At 43.2% G+C, this 16,062-nt stretch overlaps 1 protein-coding gene across 5 annotated transcripts in view; it reads left to right on the plus strand.

The window, feature by feature from the left end:
* LOC138792407 (protein mono-ADP-ribosyltransferase PARP4-like) overlaps positions 1-16,062 on the plus strand; it is a 66,277-nt gene that overhangs the window by 36,686 nt on the left and 13,529 nt on the right. For all 5 annotated transcript variants that reach the window (XM_069969797.1, XM_069969796.1, XM_069969798.1 and 2 more), the window contains 7 exons: positions 491-668; positions 3,878-3,963; positions 4,051-4,238; positions 6,458-6,557; positions 9,416-9,586; positions 11,255-11,335; positions 12,275-12,355. In XM_069969797.1, coding sequence (XP_069825898.1) covers positions 491-668; positions 3,878-3,963; positions 4,051-4,238; positions 6,458-6,557; positions 9,416-9,586; positions 11,255-11,335; positions 12,275-12,355 — 885 coding nt within the window. The remainder of the gene's footprint in view (positions 1-490; positions 669-3,877; positions 3,964-4,050; positions 4,239-6,457; positions 6,558-9,415; positions 9,587-11,254; positions 11,336-12,274; positions 12,356-16,062) is intronic.

The following is a 16,062-nucleotide window of genomic DNA, read 5'->3' on the forward strand; positions in this document are numbered from 1 at the left end:
TTATATAAAGTTTCTGTCAGTGTCCTCCTGCACAGCTCTGTGATTCTCAATTCCTGATTGGTCCATGCTGAACACACCCCTTTCCCATTGCTGTCATGTGACCACACAGACCTCTGAGAACAGCCCTGATTCTCTAGTCTAGCTTGTTGTACTACACTACTGCATTATGGAGATCTGCAGTTCCATCCTGTATCTACAAACTGCTGCTGTTTTTCAGGTTTATGCAGTTACTATACATTATACACCACAGGCTGATTGCTATACTGTACAGTAACTTATAATATGACATATTCTGCTGTTTCTCATTGTTTGTTTCATCTGTTCTACATGTTACTCAGAATAAAATATCATTATTGTTGGGGGTTTGGAACCAATTGTCTGCATTTCAATGATTTCTTATGGGAACATTTGCTTTGGTATAAGAGTGGATTTGGATTACAAGCACAGTCCTGGAACGACTGATTGTTCTATGTCAATTCTCTCTTTATAGGCGAGCATGTTGATTTTTCAGTATGAATTTGACGACTATAATGATGAAATATTTACCATAATATGCCTTGACTGTTCTAACTCTATGGAGCCCTATTTCCACAGTGCTAAACAGGTTGCATTGCTTGCACTTGCGTCTATAGATTACAATCATGTGAACATTATCCTTTTTGGATCAAGTAAGTTTATACAGTGAATCTTATAATCCTAAAATGTTTTTTTCATTTATACAGGGAATTTTTTAGATCAATTTATAAAAGGGATATAGAATGTTAGTTAAAGGGGTACTCCTGAGATATTTTTTTTAATCAACTAGTTTTGATTGTTGGTGGCAGAAAATTATAGAGAATTATAGAGCGGTGGTGTATTTTTTCCAATTTGAGACAGTGATCTCTGCTGCCACCTCTGTCTGTGACAGGATGCGTTCAGAGTAGTAGGAAATCCCTATAGAAAACCTCTGGACAGTTCCTGGCACTGACAGAGATGGCAGCAGAGAGCATTGTGTCAGACTGGAAAGAATAAACCACTGGAAGATTTCATAAAAAAAAAAAAAAAAATAATAAATAAATCTCTATACTTTTCTGGCACCAGTGAATTTAAAAACAATTATTTTTCTGGAGTACCACTTTAACTATAATTGTCGCTCTGTGAGTCCCTAGCTTTGACCTTGATAGGATATGTTATGAAATGGCATAAGAGCAGTAAGGTTATCTGCCTAAATAACCCCAAGTAACACCAGCCTGCTGCTCCCAAAAAATGTCAGTCCAGGCCTGATGGCAATGGCGCAGCTACAATGGGGGCAGGGTATGCCGTTACCATGGGGCCCGGGGGGCAGGGGCCCGGGCCCCTGTGGTAGAACATGTGCAACAGTGCAATCTTCTAGGCCCCTGTGACAGCGTGATTCGGGCCAACTTCACAGCCGACCGCATCACAGAATATACAGAGAGAGAGAGAGAGAGGGATAAAACATTGGTGTACACTCACTCTCTCTCCCCCCCAATTACTGTCCGCGCCCTGACAGGAGCCTCCTCTCCTCCTGCTGCAGCTAGAGGCCGCTCTCCTGTCTGGCTTGTCAGCTGCCTGCACGGCGGAGCATGATAACCTCTGACCCCCAGCCCTCTCCTGCCGGACCTCGGTGACAGCTCCTTCCTCCTCCTGTAAGTATATGCTGTCACCCATTAGGTGTCTGTGTGGGGGAGGGGGAAACATGGTGGCTGCAGTAGCGGATTATAATAGGGGCGTTCCGGGCGGCAGCCCGGGGCCCTGAGCTCCTAAGGGGCCCATGACCACCCAAAAAGACTTATACTTTCAGTGGTGTACTGTCTCCAGGCTACACTTCCGACATGATTTGCAAAAAATCACAGTTTTTTTATGGCAATTTTGCACAAATCAGGACATCATGACATTATCTATCCTGTACTATGAACGCCAGGCTAGTGCTGCCATAGTTACAGTGGGGTGGGGGGGCCCAGGCTTGGTGAACAGCCCGGGGCCTCTGGTAAAGTTAATCCGCCCCTGGGTGGCTGCTATCTTACAAAGATGTATAAGTGTGTGTGTGTGTGTGTGTGTGTGTGTGGTTGGGCGGGTTTGTATTCCTGCAGGTGCTGTGACATTATGGGACTACAACTCCCAATGTGCTCTCTCTGCTGTCTGTGCCCTCCACCCTCCTCAGACTCAATGGATACACAGATTGCACAGACAGATCACACTGGGAGTTGTAGTCCCACACTGTCAATATACAAAGCTACCCTGTGGCTGCAGCTCCTGGAGGACTGACACCCCCCCCCCCCCCCTTATGCATTATAGTCACCCTGCATACAACCATAGACTTTACTTGCATTGCCAGGCTGGATATATATATATATATATGCAGTGCCAGGCTGGATATATATATATATATATATATATATATATATATATATATATATATATATATATGCAGTGCCAGGCTGGATATATATATATATATATATATATGCAGTGCCAGGCTGGATATATATATGCAGTGCCAGGCTGGATATATATATGCAGTGCCAGGCTGGATATATATATACATATATGCAGTGCCAGACAGGATGTATACATGCAGTACCAGGCTGGATATATATATATATATATATATATATATATATATATGTATGTGTGCAGTGCCAGGCCATGTTCACATGGCGTATGAGACCAGCCGTTGCGGGACCTGGCCGGGTCACGGAGCGGCCGATCTCTGAAAAGTTGGGGCGGGGGGGGGGGGGGGGCCCTCGGCCCTCTTGGAAAGTTTGCTATGGGGCCCAGACATTTCTAGTTACGCCTCTGCCTGATGGTACCTGGCTCTTCCCAGTCCCATTGGGTGGGAGTACTGGGGTAATAAAGTGGGGTTACCGCTATCCATTTGCAAAACTACTTCTCCCATGTGGCAATGTTGAGTGATGTGAGGGGGGCCACCGGTTGGGGAACACGTAAGTAAGAGGATGGGTATGTAGGTGGTCAGACCTCCAGCTGTTGTAAAACTACAACTCCCATCATGCCCATGTTGTTGTTTTTTAGTAGTTAGGGGGCCGGAGGCTGTGCACAACTGCCCTAGGTGGTCTCCCCTGTGCTGCCCCAGCCTGTAAATAAAAAAATAAAGAAAAATACTTACCTAGTGCTGGTGTCCTTTCTCCTGCTTACCATATGGCATCACAGCCTTCTATTCTCCCTGGTACCTGAAGAATCAGTAGGCACCAGGGGGAATGTAAGGAGGTGAAGAGGCCGTGTGGCCAGCGGGAAACCAGTAGTAGCAGTAGTGGGGGTGGGAGTAGTAGTAGTGGTGGGAGTAATAGTAGTAGCATCAGTAGTGGTGGCAGTAGTAGTAGTAATAGCAGTAGTGGTGAAAGTAGTAGTGGTAGTATTAGTAGTAGTAGTTGCAGTAGTGGTGGTAGTAGGAGTAGTAGTCCGACTGTCTATGGTGGGGGTTGCTACAGGCTCCTAAATTAACATTAGTTACATTTTAATCACTTAGACCTTGTATACACGCACTGGTTGGTGCCTGGTTCACTCACCTTTACCTGCATAAAGATGGATGGACCATAGTAACAATGAAGCACTATAATTCTATCTGGATCTTGTAGCTAAGGTTAACTGTCAATCTGGGCCATAGTGCAGAATATATTTATAGTATTTTGATGACACATTCTAAAGCAGGGAAGGGGAACCCGGGCCCACCAGCTGTTGCAAAACTACAATTCCCATCATGCCTGGACAGCCAAAGCTAAAGCTGTTATAATAAAGCTTTGGCTGCCCAGACATAATAGTAGTTTGGGTTCCCACAGGGTTCCCCATCTTTACTGTAAGAGAACAGAAACCACATTTGTTTTCAACATCAACATTCTTGTTTTTTTTACTTTTTTTGCAGATTATAAAGAGTTGTTCTCCTTCCCAAAGTCTTTCCGACTGGGTTGCAGTGACAATGACAAATCCAATATGGAACAGTTTATAAAGGTAAGAAACCCAGCAGATGTTGTATACTTGCACTCTCTTTGGACTCTTTGGACCGTTACTTACTATAAGAATTTCATTAACTCATAGGAAGCAAAACCCAACATGGGTAGCACTGAGTTCTGGAAGGTTCTACAAGCCTTGTCTTTGCTTAGACCAAAAGTGAATCGTCAGCGCGTTCTCCTCATCAGTGATGGACATGTCCAAAATGAAAACTTGGTCATTCAGACTTTAAATGAAAATAGGATTTACATTCACCTGTTCACGTGTGGTGTAGGGTAAGCTATCCCTTTTTTATAGCGGTTTATTTTTATCTTATATATATCATACCTGCTGGGCCAATCCTTTGGCCCATAGGTTTTATGTGCATATGACTTTATGTGTGTTAGCCTTATGTGGTTTCTGACTTATCTGAAGTACAAGGGTAAACAAGTTGAATCACTTGTATGTGCCTATAAAAACATTAGAAGAAAGCCAGGCAAACCAGACAATTAATATTTTGTTCAAAAGATTATGGGGGAGATTTATCAAACTGGTGTAAAGTAGAACTGGCCCCTAGCAACCAATCAGATTCCACCTTTCATTTTCCAAAGAGTCTGTGAGGAATGAAAAGTGGAATCTGATTGGTTTCTCGAGACAACTGAGCTAGTTCTACTTTACACCAGTTTGCTAAATCACTATATATATATATATATATATATATATATATATATATATATAGTGGGGAAAAAAAGTATTTAGTCAGTCACCAATAGTGCAAGTTCTCCCATTTAAAAAGATGAGAGGCGTCTGTAATTTACATTATAGGAAGACCTCAACTATGAGAGACAAAATGAGAAAACAAATCCCGAAAATCACATTGTCTGATTTTGTAAGAATTTATTTGCAAATTATGGTGGAAAATAAGTATTTGGTCATCTACAAACAATCAAGATTTCTGGCTCTCACAGACCTGTAACTTCTTCTTTAAGAGTCTCCTCTTTCCTCCACTCATTATCTGTAGTAATGGCACCTGTTTAAACTTGTTATCAGTATAAAAAGACACCTGTGCACACCCTCAAACAGTCAGACTCCAAACTCCACTATGGTGAAGACCAAAGAGCTGTCAAAGGACACCAGAAACAAAATTGTAGCCCTGTACCAGGCTGGGAAGACTGAATCTGCAATAGGCAACCATCTTGGAGTGAAGAAATCAACTGTGGGAGCAATAATTAGAAAATGGAAGACATACAAGACCACTGATAATCTTCCTCGATCTGGGGCTCCACGCAAGATTTTGACCCCGTGGGGTCAAAATGATCACAAGAACGGTGAGCAAAAATCCCAGAACCACGTGGGGGGACCTAGTGAATCAACTGCAGAGAGCTGGGACCAATGTAACAAAGCCTACCATCAGTAAGACACTACGCCGCCAGGGACTCAGATCCTGCAGTGCCAGACGTGTCCCACTGCTTAAGCCAGTACATGTCCGGGCCGTCTGAAGTTTGCTAGAGAGCATTTGGATGATACAGAAGAGTATTGGGAGAATGTCCTATGGTCTGATGAAACCAAAGTGAAACTGTTTGGTAGAAACACAACTTGTCGTGTTTGGAGGAAAAAGAATACTGAGTTGCATCCATCAAACACCATACCTACTGTAAAGCATGGGGGTGGAAACATCATGCTTTGGGGCTGTTTCTCTGCAAAGGGGCCAGGACGACTGATCCGGGTACATGAAAGAATGAATGGGGCCATGTATCGTGAGATTTTGAGTGCAAACCTCCTTCCATCAGCAAGAGCATTGGAAGATGAAACGTGGCTGGGTCTTTCAACATGACAATGATCCAAAGCACACCGCCAGGGCAACGAAGGAGTGGCTTCATTAGAAGCATTTCAAGGTCCTGGAGTGGCCTAGCCAGTCTCCAGATCTCAACCCTATAGAAAACCATTGGAGGGAGTTGAAAGTCCGCGTTGCCAAGCGACAGCCCCAAAACATCACTGCTCTAGAGGAGATCTGCATGGAGGAATGGGCCAACATACCAACAACAGTGTGTGCCAACCTTGTGAAAACTTACAGAAAACGTTTGACCTCTGTCATTGCCAAGAAAGGATCTATAACAAAGTATTGAGATGAAATTTTGTTACTGACCAAATACTTATTTTCCACCATAATTTGCAAATAAATTCTTACAAAATCAGACAATGTGATTTTCGGGATTTGTTTTCTCATTTTGTCTCTCATGGTTGAGGTCTACCTATGATGTAAATTACAGGCCTCTCTCATATTTTTAAGTGGTGGAACTTGCACTATTGGTGACTGACTAAATACTTTTTTTCCCCACTGTATATATATCTTGGGTAGATAGAAATTTATGTATATAAAGTAGACAGAGTCTGATTATTTCCATTCTGGATATAATAATAAAAATATTGGACCGCACTGCATGAAATATAAACTGCACACACAACACAAGCTACTCCTTTTTGGATTTGTTACCTTTACACTTCTTTGCTTCAGGACTACAGCTAATAAGCATTTGCTCAGGTGTTTGGCACACGATGGTTCGGGATCCTTTGATTATTTTGCTGACAAATCTAAGTGGAAATGGAGTGAGCAGGTAATATATATGATTTAACTTGTGCTTATGTTTCATCAGGGTGCCTTCACACCTACCAGATCCACAGCGGATCTCACTTCTGCGGATTCGAAACGTGAACCGCTGCGGATCCGGTATCAATTCACCCCTATGATAGCACATATTCGCAGCGGGATTAACATCCCGCTGTGAATATGTGCTTTAACTCCCTAGTGCCCGCAGCCCCGCCGCATCCCCCCATCCCGGCCACATCCCCCCATCAGTCCACCCCCAGCCCGCCCCGCCCGCATCCCGTTGCCGAGAGCATACATTACCTGCTCGGCGGCGCGGCTGCAGTGAGGCTGCCGGCTCCGATCCCGCTCAGATCAGCTGAGCGGGACCGGAGCCGGGAGCCTTACTGCAGCCGCTCCCCCAAACAGGTAATGTATGCTCACGGCAGCGGGCTGGAGATGGGCTGATGGGGGGGATGTGGCCGGGATGGGGGGGATGTGCCGCCGCCGGGGATGGGGGACGCGGCGGCGGGGCTGCGGGCACCAGGGAGTTAAAGCACATATTTACAGCGGCATGTTAATCCCGCTGCGAATATGTGCTATCATAGGGGTGAATTGATACCGGATCCGCAGCGGTTCTCGCTTCGAATCCGCAGAAGTGAGATCCGCTGTGGATCCGGTAGGTGTGAAGGCACCCTTAATGTGTTTTCAGTAATAGCTAAAATCTCATTGTCATACTTTTGTAAGTATAATCAATAAAGGGGAATCTGTCAGCTCCCGGGCCTTACCTAAGGTGCTGACAGTGTGCTGTAGCTGGCAGTCCCCTAGTGAGCATGGTGCCTTTTGGTAATTTGTCCGTGGTGTGAATTATGTGCAATCTCAGGTCTTTTACTGTAATGAAGAGTCAAAGAGGAGTTGTGGCTCAGTGTTTATGCCGCACTCTGGCACACCTCACCACTCCTTCCTCTTCTTAATGAATAATGCTGCCCGGCCTCCTGCTCGCTCAGCTCTCAGTCAGTTTCTGCCAATAGAGGACTGATCTGCAATCAGATATAGTTGAATCTCATATGCTGTGTAGGAGCTGTGGTCTAGGGGTAAATCCCCTATCTAGCAGTTCTTTCTTTGGTTCGAATCGCCTGATGGAAATGAAATATAGTTATTTATTTTCAGCATTATTGTGTCATTTTTAAAAGTGCAAAGAGATCATAATCGGGTCCAAATTAGATTATTTTTTTTAATTCAATGAGGAGAAAAATAAATAAAAATTATTTTTCTCACTGTAATAAAAAACGAATTTCAAAACAAATTTGGACCTGATTGGGAATTCTTTGCACTTATAAAATACATACAATAATGAGAAAAATGAATAACTATATTTCATTTCCATCAGGGGATTTGAACCAAAGGATGAACTGTTGGCAGGTCTCTAGACAGATGAGCTACCCCTAGACCACAGCTCCTATACATTCAGGCTTAGAGATTCAACTATATCTGAGTGTTCCTTTCAGACATAAACTGCCTATAAAGGACTGAGCTGCAATCAGAGACATTGGCTGACAGCTGAACGAGCAGGAGGATGGGCAGCATTTATTATTAATAAAGAAGAAAAAGGAGTGGTGAGGTGTGCCAGAGTGTGGCACAAACGCTAAGGTGCAACTCCTCTTTGACTCATTAGATACAGTAGGAGACCCGAGATAATCCACTGTGCGGACAAATTACCAAAAGGTACTATGCTCACTAGGGGACTGCCAACTACAGCAAACAGGTGTGTTGACTGCTCCATTCATTGCGGGGAGATGGGAATACCAGTTTAAGGCCAGAGGTGTAGCTAGGGGTTCAGTATGGTGGTGGCAAAATGGTAGTCATTATCCTTTACTTAAAGGGGTTATCCAGCCAAAAATCTTTTCAAATCAACTAGTTTCAGAAAGTTATATAGATTTGTAATATGCAATATCAGCTGATGTATGTCCTGCAGGAAGTGGTGTATTCTTTCCAGTCTGACACAGTGCTCCCTCTGTCCATGTCAGGAACTGTCCAGAGCAGGGGAGGTTTTCTGGTTCAATGTTTTTTATTAGATTTTTTAAGAACATATTACAAAAGAGAAAATCTATAAGCACTGAATTTAGTGCCAACAGTAAACATGTTTGTACAACAAGCTAACATATGAGTTAACAAAGAATATAGAAACAACAGTAATAACATTAGGTATATTTTATAGGTATAAAATTATGGTAACATACATTCAGCATGGTAGAATTACATTAGGTGTAGCACCTCCTGAGAAAGCAGAACCCGTCTTCACTGGCTTCTCTGTAATGAAGACGTGTTTGCCTGATAATGCACAGATAAGAAGTCAGGGGGGGAGGCTGGGAGATTGCTTCTTGAGTACAGAAGGAGGCTTTTTTGGCTGATAAAACCTATTACAGAGTTTCTTAAAATCACTTATACTACTGATTTCTGCAATAAAAAAAAATATGACAGTTACGCTTTAAGGCTGGGTTCACACTATGTATATTTGAGGCTGTATTTGTGAGGCTGTATAGCAACCAAAACCAGGAGTGGATTGAAAACACAGAAAGGCTATGTTCACATAATGTTGTAATTGAGTGGATGGCCGTCATTTAATGGCAAATTTTTGCTGTTATTTTAAAACAACGGCTGTTATATTGATATAATGGCAGTTATTTACCGTTATATGACGGCCATCCACTCAATTTCAACATTGTGTGAACAGAGCCTTTCTGTGTTTTCAATCCACTCCTGGTTTTGGTTGCTATGAGGACCTGACTTGAGGACCAAATACTGCCTGAAGTATACAGTGTGTGAACCCAGCCTAAGAATGAAGAGTTGATGAAAAGTTTAAAATTCCTTATATATTTCCTGTTACAGATGAAGAATCAAATAAAGCGACTAAAGTCTCCAGTATGTACGGCTGTGTCAGCTCGGTGGACGCAGGACAAGGAGAATTGCACTGAGATCCTGCAAGCCCCTGCAACAATACCAGCTGCATTCTATGAAGACCGTATACTAATCTATGGGTTTGTCCCTCATTGCACTGAGGTGTGTATATAACATAGCAGTGGTGGGTGGCTAAAGGTACAGCACTTGTTGTAGTATTAGGTTACGTTGATAATTATTTGCGGCCGTCAATACTCAGACGGACGCTTTTCCCTACTATGATCCTGTAGTGTTAACTTAGCCTAATGATGCTATGCACACTGTTACTGTTTTTAACATAGAGATACTCCAACAATAGGTTAAAATATAAACATGCTGCAAAGGCTTATAACATTGCTGACCTAGAAAACACCAAAAATCCATTGGTTTTGGGGAGTCTTATTTCTGTACTTTCTGGTTGAGCAATTGCTCAGTACTACAATTCCCAGAATGCATTGCTTTTCACAGTCCTTCCACCTTGCCTACTTGCTTCCCACAGCACTCCTGCCTAGAGCTGTTGCAGAACATCTCATTTCACTGCAGTGAGGTTACTGTCACTGTACTCCTGTGTTAATAATCAGTGCATTGCTGGGCAATTATCTGTAAAGAACAGGGAGTCTCAGCTTCGATTAAGCTTAGTGGCCAAAAGGAAAACCGCAAGAGTTCAGGATTATGTTATAATATAAATAGTAAAATTGAAAAAAAGAAATCACCAAAAATTCTTACAAGATATGTTTAAGGGTCTGTTCACATGTACAGACTCGCAGCTGAAATCTCTCTGCGAGTTTTGCAGCGAGATCATCGACGAGTCAAGGTCCTTGCAGGTCCAAGTACTACATACTTGCAGCGGACTACATACTTGCAACGCTCCGCTGTCTGTATATGCATTACCTCTCTCCTGTACTGGTCCCAGCGTCCTGCTTTCCCGCCCAGCCAATCAGTGGCTGCGGCTGGGCAACACACTGATTGGCTGGGCAGGAGAGCAGGACGTCTGGGCCCATGCAGGAGAGAGGTAATGTATGTAGAGACAGCGGAGCGGGAGGAGGGCGGTAGCAGAAGAGGTTAAGGGGGCCGGCTGCATTACATACTTGCAGACCGTTGCAAGTATGTAGTACTGAGACCTGCCAGGACCTTGACTCGTAGCTGATCTTGCTTCAAAACTCGCAGCTGAAATCTCGCTGTGAACAGGCCCTGAAGGGGTACTCCAGCAGAAATCTTTTTGTTTCAAATCAGCTTGTTTTAGAAGGTTAAATATATTTGTAATTTACTTCTCTTTTAAAATCTCAAGTCTTCTCAGACTTATCAACTGCTGTATGTCCTTCAGGAAGTGGTGTTTGCTTTTCAGTCTGACACCTTTGCTCGCTGCTGCCACCTCTGTCCAAGACAGGAACTGTCCAGAGTAGTAGCGAATCCCCATAGAAAACCTCTCCTGCTCTGGCCAGTTCCTGTCTGGGACAGAGGTGGCAGCAGAGAGCACTGTGTCAGACTGAAAAGAATACACCACTTTCTGCAGGACATACAGCAGCTGATAAGTATGGGAAGACTTGAGATTTTAAATAGGAGTAAATTACAAATCTATATAATTTTCTGAAACCAGTTGATTTGAAAGAAAAACATTTTTGCTGGCGTACCCCTTTAACATAAAAACTTGATTTAAACAATAGGTCATTTTCTGATGACATGTTCCATTTAAATTAAAGAGAATGTATTACTTCCCTAAATATGACCAGGTCATATATAAAAAAAATATTTAGGGAAGTATTACATTTGCTTTAACTTTCTTTGTTTCAGGTAACAATAAAAGCTTTATTTGAAAATGAAGAGATTGAGAACGTGGTTTCAACCGCCGGTTTACAGAAGACAACTGGAACAGTACGTTACATCACACCCTATTTATCTACTTTAAATGGGTGTTCTTACCTGAAGAAGTTATCCCTAGCTACAGAATAGGGGATAACAAGCTGATCGGTGGTGGTTCCGTCTGTTAGGACCCCCGCCCAATGATCTCAACAATGGGGTAAAAATTGTCCCTCACATGAGCAGAGCGTACCGTGTGTGTGTAGCCAGCGCTACGTTCATTCTCTGAACTGGTAACCTTCACACCTTTGTAGTCTGTGAGCGCCAAGTTCATCTGTTATAACAGTTAGTAAAGAGCATTTAGCAAGAAGAGCTCATTTTTTCAAAATCGTAACTTGGTTTAAGAGCATTGATTTGGTTTAAGAGCTCCCTGTACTGGATGGGAGGGGAGTGGGGGAGGGGCATGGTTTGTTTAGCGGGGTCTACAGCACTGTACTCTGACCCAGGAAGTCTCGTTCACCTTCTAAATCATGGCAGATCCACTTTAGGCTGGGGCTTGCATCAGGGGACAGGACTGTAGAGGTAATCTCTCCATAGCTGTAACCCTTTTCTCCTCGAAAGAGTGCTGCATGTATGTGCCCACATCTGCCCTGCTCATTCCTTCATGCTCCCTGCAGTCTCTGTCAGCCCTTGTGTTTCCCATACTCTCCATTCCTGCTATAATGTGCCTGCACTTACATTCAGCTATACAGACTGCTGTATATTGTGCCTGCACTCACACTCAGCTATACACACTGCTGCTATAATGTTGTTCAGATTTAAAAAAAAATCATTATTTTTGGAGTGTGGAACCAATTGTTTGCATTTCAGTGATTTCTTATAGGAAAATTTGCTTTGGTTTAAGAGTGGATTTGGACTACAAGCACGGTCCCGAAACGAATAATGCTTGTAATCCAAGGCACCACTATATATGAAATAACCTAATAATATACGTGTACATGCTATTGCCCCCAGATACTGCACACCCTCACAGCTCGAGCTTTAATCAGAGACTATGAGGAGGGAATTCTGCACAAGAAGGAAAATGAGAATGAGGTCAGTGTAATACTACTGCAAAACATGTTATTAGAAATAGAAAATGGCATGGATATTATTATCTGGACAGTTCAGATACACAGGGCACCTAGGGCTCAATGATACCTACCCAACCTCTTTTTACTTCTTTCTGTTAAAGCGACTCTGTACCCACAATCTGACCCCCCCAAAACCGCTTGTACCTTCGGATAGCTGCTTTTAATCCAAGATCTGTCCTGCGGTCCGTTTAGCAGGTGATGCAGTTGTCCTAAAAAAACAACTTTTAAACCTGCAGCCCTGTGTCAAACTGGCATGGCCTAGAGTGTTTGTGCATTAGGTTGGCACAACCTCTCCCCTCCTCTTCATCATTAGGAATGCCCCAGGCAGGTATTCTCCTATTCATCAGCTGTGTGAACACTGCACATGGGCTGGATCGTTAAGGCACCTGTGCAGTGTTCACTGCAGAGGAATAGGAAAAATCCTGCCAGTGGCATTCCTAATGATGAAGAGGGTAGGGAGGAGGGATGGGGGGGGTGCAAAGTTAGGGCACAGATACTCTAGCCCACCCCAGTTTGACACAGGGCTGCAAGTTTAAAAGTTGTTTTTCAGGACAATACCTGCATCACCTGACGAACGGACCCCAGGACGGATCTTGAATTAAAAGCAGCTATCCGAAGGTACAAGTGGTTTGGGGGGGGGGGGGGGGTCAGATTGTGGGTACAGAGTCGCTTTAGTTACCACAACCTAAGATTTATTTTAATGTGGGTTGGTGTTTATTTTGTTCCAATATATTGTATGTGATTTATGGAAAAATCAAACTGTCATAGTAAATGCATCTAGTGTAAAAAGTTGCAAACAAATTCCCCTTGGTACTGACCAGACGTAGGCCTGCACCAGTTTTTGCAAGTTTTTAAAAAGTCGCAAATGATAAATTGGGGGCAAATCCCGGATTATGAACATTTTTGGGTGAATATTTAACCCTTAGGGGACACAGCCAGTTTTCATTTTTGCGTTTTCGTTTTTCCCTCCTCGTGTATATAAGGCCATAGCGCCTGCATTTTTCCACCTAGAGACCCAAATGAGCCCTTATTTTTTGCGCAACTAATTGTACTTTGCTATGGCAGATGTAATTTTTGCCTAAAATGTGCCGGGAAACCAGAAAAAAATTATATGTGTGGTGAAATTGAAAAAAAAAATGTTTTTTTTTAATTTGGGGGGGGGGGGTTGTTTTTACTCCGTTCGCCCTGGGGTAAAACTGACTCGTTATATATGTTCCTTAAATTGTTACGATTACAACGATATGTAACATGTATAACTTTTATTTGATTTGATGGCTTGTAAAAAATTAAAACCTTTTAAAGAAAATATATGTTCCTTAAAATCGCTCCATTCCCAGGCTTATAGCGCTTTTATCCTTTGGTCTATGGGTCTGTGTGAGGTGTCATTTTTTGCGCCATGATGTGATCTTTCTATCGGTACCTTGATTGCGCATATATGACTTTTTGATCGCTTTTTATTACAATTATTCTGGATTTGATGCAACCAAAAATGCGCAATTTTGCACTTTGGGATTTTTTTGCGCTGACGCCGTTTAATGTGATTAATTAATAGTTCGGACGATTACGCATGCGGCGATAGCAAACATGTTTGTTTATTAATTTATTTATTTATTTTTATTTATAAAATGGGGAAAGGGGGGTGATTCAGACTTTTATTAGGGGAGGGGATTTTGTGTTATTAAAAATACTTTTTTCTTTTACTTTACACATATACTAGAAGCCCCCCTGGGGGACTTCTAGTATATGCACTCTGATCTCTCATAGAGATCCATGCAGTATAGTTATACTGCATGAATCCATGAGATCGGTGTTCTATTACTTTTGGCTGCTGCAGCCAAAAGCGATAGAATGCCGAGCCGGGATCAGCGCCATTACGGCGCAGACCCCGGCCCGGGATGGATGCGGGGATCGCCCCCCCACAATCGCACCGCAGGGGGGGCGATCCCCCTGACAGCTGCTTCTAAGTACTTAATTAGCGGGCACGGCGATCGGACCATGCCCGCTAATAGCCGCGATCCCGGGCTACATGCGGCACCCGGGATCGCGGCAGTTCAGAGGGGGGTCGCCGCGCGACCCCCCTCTGAACTCCCATAGCGACACAAGGACGTTCAATAACGTCCTGGTGCAGCTATGGGTTAAAACAGGCAGATGAAACAAAAACAGCCAGAAAGCATAAGTACTGAGAAATGATCTGTGGTCCCCACCTGCAGAACCACGCCTTTATTGAGTGTGTCTTGCTAATTGCCAATAATTTAACAGAAGTTTGATTTATGGTGCGTTTACACAGACAGATTTATCTGACAGATTTTGGAAGCCAAAGCTAGGAATGGATTTGAAAAGAGGATGGATCCCAGCCTTTTCTTTATGACCTGATCCCTGTTTATAGTCTGTTCCTGGTTTGGGCTTCAAAGATCTGTCAGATAAATCTGTCTGTGTAAACGCACCATTACTTGGAGTTATATTGTGTTGCTTAAGTGTGCCCTTTATTTTTTGAGCAATATAATCAGACTGCTATGGCTTACAAAGAAAAGGTTTCCCACAGCATCCAGAATGAAAGTAGTGTGTTTATTCACACATCAGGGTACACAAAAAAAATGCAATGTTTCGGCCTACTGGCCTTTGTCAAGTATGCTTGACAAAGGCCAGTAGGCCGAAACGTTGCATTCTGGTACCATTCTTTTTTCATGGCTGTGTTTTTAGGCAAGACTGTGAGAGAGCCGATTTCCTTGGCTGAGAAGCATCCCCACACATGAATGGTTTCAGGATGCTTTACAGTTGGCATGAGACAAGACTGGTGGTAGCACTCACCTCGTCTTCTCCAAATAAGCTGTTTTTCAGATGTCCCAAACAATCAGAAAGGGGATTCATCAGAGAAAATGACTTTACCCCAGTCCTCAGCAGTCCTCTACCTTTTGCAGAATATCAGTCTGTCCATGATGTTTTTTCTGGAGAGAAGTGGCTTCTTTGCTGCCCTCCTTGAGACCAGGCCTTGCTCCAAGAGTCTCCGCCTCACAGTGCGTGCAGATGCACTCACACCTGCCTGCTGCCATTCCTGAGCAAGCTCTGCACTGCTGGTAGCCCGATCCCGCAGCTGAAACACTTTTAAGAGACAGTCCTGGCGCTTGCTGGTCTTTCTTGGGCGCCCTGGAGCCTTTTTGGCAACAATGGAACCTCTCTCCTTGAAGTTCTTGATGATGCTATAGATTGTTGACTGAGGTGCAATCTTTCTAGCTGCAGTACTCTTCCCTGTTAGGCCATTTTTGTGCAGTGCAATGATGACTGCACGTGTTTCTTTAGAGATAACCATGGTTAACAGAAGAGAAACAATGATGCCAAGCACCAGCCTCCTTTTAATGTGTCCAGTGGTGTCACTTACTTAATCATGACAGATTGATCTCCAGCCCTGTCCTCATCAACACCCACACCTGTGTGGAGCAATCACTGAAACAATGTTAGCTGGTCCTTTTAAGGCAGGGCTGCAATGATGTTGAAAAGTGTTTTGGGGGATAAAGTTCATTTTCTAGGCAAATATTGACTTTGCAAATAATTGCTGTTAAGCTGATCACTCTTTATAAGATTCTGGAGTATATGCAAATTGTCATTTTAAAAACTGAAGCGGTAGACTTTGTAAAAAATTATATTTGTATCATTCTAAAAACTTTTGGCCAT

This window comes from Dendropsophus ebraccatus, chromosome 5, assembly GCF_027789765.1.
Source record: "Dendropsophus ebraccatus isolate aDenEbr1 chromosome 5, aDenEbr1.pat, whole genome shotgun sequence".
NCBI classification, from domain to species: Eukaryota; Metazoa; Chordata; class Amphibia; order Anura; family Hylidae; genus Dendropsophus; species Dendropsophus ebraccatus.